General features: G+C 41.7%; 1 protein-coding gene across 2 annotated transcripts in view; it reads right to left on the bottom strand.

Annotated features, from left to right (window-relative positions):
• Window positions 1-8,430, bottom strand: part of Prp39 (pre-mRNA processing factor 39) — a 33,027-nt gene extending 24,597 nt beyond the window's left edge. Inside the window, exons 1-5 of one of the 2 annotated variants that reach the window (XM_069504456.1) lie at window positions 8,163-8,430; window positions 7,576-8,085; window positions 2,809-3,276; window positions 1,557-1,697; window positions 496-633 (exon numbers count right to left, since the gene is read on the bottom strand). In XM_069504456.1, coding sequence (XP_069360557.1) covers window positions 496-633; window positions 1,557-1,697; window positions 2,809-3,276; window positions 7,576-8,085; window positions 8,163-8,192 — 1,287 coding nt within the window. In that variant the 5' untranslated portion in view covers window positions 8,193-8,430. The remainder of the gene's footprint in view (window positions 1-495; window positions 634-1,556; window positions 1,698-2,808; window positions 3,277-7,575; window positions 8,086-8,162) is intronic. The other variant, XM_069504457.1, reaches the window with a different exon arrangement.
• Between the last annotated feature and the right edge of the window lie 84 nt (window positions 8,431-8,514).

Genomic DNA, 8,514 nt, shown 5'->3' with positions numbered 1-8,514 from the left:
CGACGTGTCGATAGAAATGTAGGTAATAGTTTTAAAACAAGGCAGGTATGTGGCATCCCGGTATTTTAATTTGATGGCCCAGTACTGGGTCGCGACCCAGCAAATGGGAAACGCTGGTCTAAAGTAAGGGCAATGAAACACGCCGCTTTTAGCATCAGCGATCGGCAAAGTTGTTGTTGTTTAGTTTTGTTTCGGAAGCCGCCGCGATTAAATGCTCCACTCAACACATACAATCTCTGTAGTTGTAGTAATAAAATCGATGTTATTTATTATTGCAATACACACGTCCTATACCAAACGAACTCAAACAGTCGTCAAAACGAGTTGCAGCATCGAAACAATCGCTAAGATGTCCAATTTCAAGCAGCGATCGAACGCAGGAAGTCGACAAAATGCGATGCAGCACCGATGCAGTCGCTAAATCGCTGATCGTTGAAGATAAAAACTCTAAAATTGAAGGTGTTATCATTGAAAATATCAAAATTAATAATTTACCTTTGCAACAGCTTGTTTCTTGCCAGCAGATTCACTCTCAGATGTCGGTGAACCGGGATCATAGCCGTCTCTCGCTTCGTCGGGCTTTCGTTTTCGAGACTCTTTTTTAGATGCAGGCAATTCATCTTCTGACACAACCTACAAAATTTTTAGGTTGTGTTTTTAGGTTGTAAATTTTGTAAAGGCCACCAGTTAACAGTAACTTTGTTAGGGTTCCGTACCTCAAAAGGAAAAGCGGAACCCTTATAGGATCACTTGTTGTCTGTCTGTCAGTATGTCAAGAAACCTACAGAGTACTTCCCATTGACCTAGAATCATAAAATTTGGCAGGTAGGTAGGTCTTATAGCAGACATAAGGGGAAAAATCTGAAAACCGTGAATTTAGGGTTACATCACACAAAAAAAAATTAAATTGTGGTCATGAATTAGTATTTTCAATTTTTGAAGTAAGATAACTATATCATATGAAAGGGCGTGCATTCTAAAACATATTTTTATTTATTTTTATGCATCATAGTTTTTGAATTATCGTGCAAAATGTCGAAAAAACGACTGTAGTACAGAACCCTCAGAGCCTGACTCGTACTTGGGCAGTTTTTTTGTGATGTAACTACAAATTCACGGTTTTCAGAGTTATACCTTTACTTGTGCGAGAAGACTTACCTACCTGCCAAATTTCATGGTTCTAGGTCAACGCACCTCATAAATTTTCTTGACAGACACGACAGACAAACAGACAGACAACAAAGTGATCCTATAAGGGTTCCTTTTTCCTTTTGATCTACAGAACCCTAAAAACAATTATATTATAGTGCAGGAAAACTTTTTGGTCTGTATTTGAGGTATGGTCAATGTTGTAAGATATCAAAAAACCTTGGTGCTTAAATGGCTATAAATTGAATGAAATTATTACACACATAAAGCTATCAGATTTCTCTCTAAATAAAGTCTGAACTAAATCAAGGTATGCTTTATAGATCTCAGCCTAAATAACAAGCCCAATTAACTTAATATAATATATTTATCATTATTTTAGTAATATTAAGCAAGTATGAACTAACCTCAGTATCAGCTGGAAGTTCAGCAGGCTTGGGGCCGGGCAGCTCATCGTCTGAGACATTCTCAGCATCCTTCACACTTGGCTTTTGTACGGCAGGCAATTCATCCTCAGACACCACTTCTGTTTCTTCAGCCCCGCCAACCTTTGTAAGTTCAATTAATAATCTATATATATAAAATTCAAAGTCCTGACTGACTGACATATATATCACCGCACAGCGTAAACCGCTGGTCCTAAAGACATGAAATTTGGACGGTCTATTCATTGTAAAGAGTAGGTATCCACTAAGGATTTTTCGAAATTCCACCCCTAAGTGGGTTAAATGGGGGATGTAAAGTTGTATGACAGTTCGTCATTTATCAAGTTATTTGCATGAAAATTGGTATTTGGGTTTTCTGTCTCAAATGAAGAAATACGTGTTTCAGGATCCTTGGAAAATTCACCCAAAAGGGTGGTAAAATAGGGGATGAAAGTTTGTCTGGGACAGTCTTAATTATTGATATTAAATTACTTGAAATTTGGAAAGTAGGTTTTTTCTTAAGGTTAGGTGTCAGCTAAGAAACAACAGAGAAAATCCCCCCCCGAAAGGGATGAAATGGGGGTTGGAAGGTTATATGTGTTATTCGGTGCTGGTGCAAGGTGCTCGCCCTGATGTTATAATGTTTGTTACTGAATAAAAAAATGCCATTTGTTTCCTGTAGGCCACGCGGGCGAAGCCGCGGGCAGAAGCTAGTGTAATTACAAATTATTAATAGCAATGCAATACACTTGTGTTGTATCCTTTATTGCTGAGGGTTATGACCACTTTCCATTAATCACATAATGGTAGGAGTTTCTTCACATACAAATCAACTATGAGAACAAGATTTCCTCTCAGTTTTTACAGCTATTATCAAATGTTAGTGATAATAACTGGGACTAATGGCTTAATGTACTCGGAGGCAACGAAAAACTCAAATTAAGAACTCCAAAGTAGGTCACCCATCCAGTAAGCAAATGTTGCTAAACAATCACAATCTATATCCATTATCACAACTAGGCAACAATACCTCAGCTCAGCACCCTAATTGATAAATATTCAAACCAAAATTCAATGTTATGTTCTTTAATACAATTAAATCACTAGAAAAAAAATGGTGCGCAGAGCACAAAATAGGGAATAATTTTATAATTATTAGTTTTTGATATTGCAAGAGAAAAGTGCATAATATGACAACAAAGTTTCAGTGTTTAGGGGATTCATAATTACCTACCTCTTTTTTCTCAACTCCTTCAGATTTATCATCAGTTTCCATCTTCTCATCTGACACAGGTTGCTCCACCTTATTTTCAGCATCTGTCTTGTCTTCTGCATCAATATTTTCTTCTATTTTACTAACTTCTGTATTATCTTCAACTTCAGATTTTTCTTTTTCTGTTGTAATTTTTTTGTACTCAGCATTTTCACTGACTTCTGCATTTTCATTGCCTTCTGTTAGTGCAGAGTCATTAAGCTCTGCATTTTCATGGATTCCTGTATTTTCAATGACTTCTGTATTTTCATTGACATTTGCATTCTCTTGCAACTCAGGTTTCTCATCATTTGCACTTTTGTCATCTGTTTCAGTATTATCATCAGGTTTGGTGTCATTATTCTCATTAGTGCTATTCTCATCATTATCAACAGTATCTTGGGTTTCATCTTTATTAAGAACTGCTTCTTCCTCTCCTTCTTCTATTGGCTATAAACAATGTTACTACTTATAAAAACGCAATTGGTAGGAGCCGGGCGAAAGACTTATCATACATCGATAAGTACAATCGATACCGACTCCCACATCACTATTTACTGAACGATTGAATGTGATGTTTGAGTGAACGCGCGACGGGTAATCGCGCGGCGAGTCAGTAGTTCCGCGCTTTACCCTCAACCAGCGTTAAATAAAAAATATAGGATTAGTGATTAGTTAAATTAACTACTTACCTAAATTTTGTACTTATGTTAGAATATTAGAAATAGTGCTTTAAATGTAAAAAAATATGTTTACAAGTGATAACCGGTGTACTAAGGTTAGCATAGCAGCGTGTACCAGTGGCACCAGACCCAGAGCCTGCATTGTTTTTAACAAAAACGTGAACTTCCTGCCTGTTCCAGAACTTTGTACTGATGACCTAGTGGCAGCCTACGTCAATCTCAGGGGGTGGGAAGGGCGCAGAATCATTGTCTGCTCGGCCTATCTACCCGGTGAGATTGATAATCCCGCAGTTGACCTGTTTCCAGTGGTCGATTACGCCCGGAAACACGACGCGGAACTACTGGTGGGATGCGATGCTAACGCCCATCACGAAGCCTGGGGAAGCAGCGACACCAACGACAGAGGTGAGTACCTCTACGATTTTCTTCTCGCAAATGGCTTCCAGCTCTTGAACAGGGGCTGTACTCCTACCTTTGTTACGAGAGTCAGACAGGAGGTACTAGACATCACCTTTGCTACTACTAACTTAACCAGATACATAACAAATTGGGAGGTAAGTACAGAAGTTTCCATGTCAGACCACAGGCACATAAGCTTCGCTTTGACAACTGTGTCTGAGATGGAAACGCTAACTTTTAGGGATCCAAAGTGCACCTCTTGGGCCAAATATCTTGAGAACCTAGAGGAAAATCTGAGGTTAACCCCTAAGAGTATCAAAACGCTGGAGTGTCTTGAGTTTGCGGTGGAGGCTGTCACCGAGGGTATGATCAAAGCCTTCGAGGACAGCTGCCCCCTCAAGGTCAGGACCTCGAAGCGGAAAACACCGTGGTGGAATTCGAAGTTAAAAAGACTCCGTGATAAAACACGGAAACTATTCAACAGGGCTAAAAGGACCAATGAATGGGATATATATAGGAAAGCCCTGACGGAATATAGTAAAGAGATCAGGAGAGCCAAGAGAGCATCGTGGAGGAGGTTCTGTGAGGAAATCGATTGTCTGCCTCAAAGCGCGAGACTCCACAAATTGCTCTCCAAGGCCTCTCCGAGCCAACTGGGACTTTTAAAGGGACCAGACGGCTCATTCACTTCAAATGAGAAGGAAACCCTTGAACTGCTGGCTAGAACTCACTTCCCGGGAGCGGTCTCCTTGAACGCTAGTCGCACTCTGGCGCGCGCTCCACACCGGCCCCGCTCAGAGGACTGGAGGAGAGCTGCCATTGTCTTTAGACCCGGGGCCGTGAGGTGGGCCATCAATTCTTTCAGCGCTAACAAATCGAGCGGGATCGATGGCATTACGCCCCTGCTATTGCAGAGAGGCGTGGAACTATTGATCCCAATCCTGGTAAAGATTTTTAGGGCGAGTTATGCCTGGGGTTACATACCAGAGGCTTGGACCACAGTGAAGGTCATTTTTATACCTAAAGCAGGGAAGAAGGACTATGGGTTACCAAAGTCCTTCAGACCCATCAGCCTCTCCTCGTTCCTACTGAAAACGATGGAGAAGATGCTTGACAGGTACATAAGGGATACGCTTCTCATCGAGAAGCCTATACACTACACCCAGCATGCCTACTGCAGGGGACGATCTACGGAAACGGCCCTGCTGAACCTTGTCGACAAGGTTGAAAAGGCTCTGGAGGACAAAGAAATCGCCCTCGCGGCGTTTCTAGACATCGAGGGGGCATTTGACAACACTCCAACCCGTACACTGGTGGATGGGCTGGCCGATAAACTGGCCGATACGACCACCACCAGATGGGTGGAGGCAATGCTCTCGAATCGCATAGCCAAATTTGAGCTAAATAACATCTCGATTGAAGTGCTCACAACAAGAGGATGCCCGCAAGGAGGCGTCTTATCGCCCCTGCTGTGGACTCTTGCTGTAGACAAACTACTGTATGAGATGGCTGAACTCCGTATCGACACGCAGGGATATGCTGATGACCTGGTGGTAATGGTACGTGGGAACTGCCAGAGCACGATCTCGTATCTCATGCAGGGAGCACTTAACACCATCGAAAAATGGTGCAGAGAAAACCAACTAGCTGTCAACGCGGAGAAGACAGTGATAGTACCATTCACTAGAAGGCGTAACCTTGATAAACTCGAGTCGCCGAAGCTGAACAATAGGAGCATACCATTCTCATGCGAGGTCAAATATCTGGGCATCACTTTAGACCAGAAATTGACCTGGAATTCGCATGTCGATGGAGTGCTCAAAAAGGCTAAATCGGCTTTAGGCATATGTAGTCGATTTGCGGGAGCAAGATGGGGACTTAAACCAAAAGTGACCTTCTGGCTCTATACAGCCATTGTGAGGCCGATGATATCGTACGCCTCCGTGGTTTGGTGTAGCAAATTGACGCAGGTTACAACCCAGTATAAACTTGGCAGTATCCAAAGAACTGCTTGCCTACTTATCACTGGAGCTATGAGCACCTCTCCGGGGGCAGCCTTAGAAGCTCTTCTCAACTTACCTCCTCTCTTCCTGTATTTGATGAAGGAGGCGAGAATGGGCATGTATAGGCTGATTAGCCAAGGAAAGGTGAATTGGCTATCTAAAACACTGAGGGACTTGCAGAACTCAGTACTCGAGATTCCAGTTTTGGGAATGCCGTCAGACACGATGATCCCAAAATACAACTTCCAGAGATCCTTTTCTGTGGAAATCCCAGATAGGGAGGATTGGACAAACAACAAAATCACATGGCCATCGGGATGTTTAAAATGGTTCACCGATGGCTCAAAGTCAGGCAAAGACGTAGGATGTGGAATCTATGGAGAGAAACCCAGGATCAAACTGTACCGTAACCTGGGGGCCTATACATCTATTTTCCAGGCGGAGGTATACGCCATAATAATATGTGTGGAAACCATCCTGCAACACAACCACGTCAATAAAACGATTTACATTCATTCGGATAGCCAAGCAGCTCTTTCAGCTCTGTCTTCAGAGGTTGTTAACTCGAGACTGGTTGAAAACTGCAGAGTAAACTTAAACACCCTGGCCCAACACAACAGGGTGGTTCTAAGATGGGTGCCAGGGCACGCCGGAATAGTAGGCAACGAAAATGCGGACATTCTGGCAAAATCAGGCGCAAAGGCACGTCAGATAGGCCCAGAGCCTGTCTGCGGTATACCTAAAAGCCTGGTTCAACTCACCCTCCTAACCTATTGCTACTATGACACACTCAACCGCTGGAGAAACTTGCCAGGGTTAAACCACTCGAAAGCGATGGTTAAATCCTTCAGCAAGAAGGTAGCATCTGAGGTGCTGTCGCTTAACAGAAGTAACATGTGCATCCTGGTGCGAGCTTTAACGGGTCACTGTGGCCTGAAAAGGCACATGTATAACCTTAAGCTCCAGGGCTCGGACATCTGCAGGCTGTGCCACGAGTCTCCCGAGACTCCGATGCACATTATCTGCTTCTGCCCTGCTCTGATGCACAAACGTAGCGTCCACCTAGGGAGACACATCATTTATCCGGAGGATGTTACTTCAATTCCAGTCAAGAAGGTGCTGCTATATCTGGCGGCCACTGGATTTGACAAGGAAATGTGAAGTGGAGGCTAACACAATAGATCGGAGACGGTCGCAGTGATTCAGGGATAATAAGGACCTGTATAGCCCCAAAGAAGAAAGAAGAAGAAGAAGGTTAGCATAACTAATTTTTATCCTATTGTTGGTGTATTTATGGTGTAAATAGAACGGTAAAATATGAAGCTGGTAAGTTTGAAAGGGGCGTCTTAGCCTGCCAAACTATGTTTAATTATATTTTTATGTGTTTATCCTAGGTTAATAGGTCATAAACTATGTATATATTTTTGTTAATTATTAATAAAGACATTTTTCAAACAAAACAAACAAACTTATAATAATTAATTGTCTTAAAAATACTAAGGAACATGGTCACAACCATAATCTAGTTACAAAACTTAGCAATAGCTGCTTTCAAATATTATGAGGCAATTGGTCATTTAATAACTATCAATAAAATATAATTGAATCAAAGAATCAGCTGGCATAATTGATAAGGTTATGTTTTCAAGTTAAATATTTTTTACCTGTGCATCTTCACTTTCAGTAACAACTGTTTTCTCAACAATGTCTTCATTTATCGCATCCTCACTGTTTTCTTGTACAATCTCAGCACTTCCATTATTTTGCTTTAACATATCTTCTGAAGCAGCTGTCTCGCTTGCAAGTTCTGTGTCAATTTTCTCAGTCTCTGGGAGTTCTAGATCCACTTCATTCATTCTGTATGTGGCACTCAAACGTGAATCTCCGTCAGACAGCACGTTGTTCAACGAGTCACTGGGAAAGTTGACGGCATTGTCGCCAACGTCAAAGGAATCGGTATTGAAACCTTCAGTATTGTTGTCTAAGTAGTCACCGACACTGCCCGTGGACAGTTCCACTGCGTTAAGGAAAGCTTGGTTCGATGTAGACGACTCGTCGACCGCAGCGTCAACACTGTTAAATTCACCGTCCGTCAATAGATGCGACAATCCGTTCGAATTCTCGTTAATCAATGGTCCTTCGTCAGTATCCATCGGCCCCTCCGACAAACACTTCTAAAACAATGTGAATATTATATTTATACACCATGGCCGAAATGCACAACGACAACTTCTATAACCTCAATTCCTACCTGTAAATCAGAACTGGCTTCATCGTCCATGTTTTGTTAGTAGCCAAATAGAAGCTACAATTTTTGAGGTAACGCAAAACTTCAGATTCAATTCACTTCACATTAATATGATGAAGATCAATTATTACAGATATTTGAACTCTTGAAAATACTTTTCGCTTCGCTTGCTTTTTTGCTACTTTGTGATAAACTTTTTTTGCTTGGTTGCTTTTTTTTTTATTTTTTATTTATTTTACGGCCCTGGCTTGGTTGCTTTGCTTGCGCCTTGCCACAGATTAATAGGGATACTACTACTATATACTACTACTATAAAATGCAAAGGTGATGCAAAGAGTATATTGTAATTTGTACC

This window comes from Maniola hyperantus, chromosome 18 (assembly GCF_902806685.2).
Source record: "Maniola hyperantus chromosome 18, iAphHyp1.2, whole genome shotgun sequence".
In the NCBI taxonomy this organism is placed as follows: Eukaryota; Metazoa; Arthropoda; class Insecta; order Lepidoptera; family Nymphalidae; genus Maniola; species Maniola hyperantus.
The sequence above is the reverse complement of the archived record's forward strand: the minus strand, read 5'-3'. Positions and strand labels throughout refer to the sequence as shown.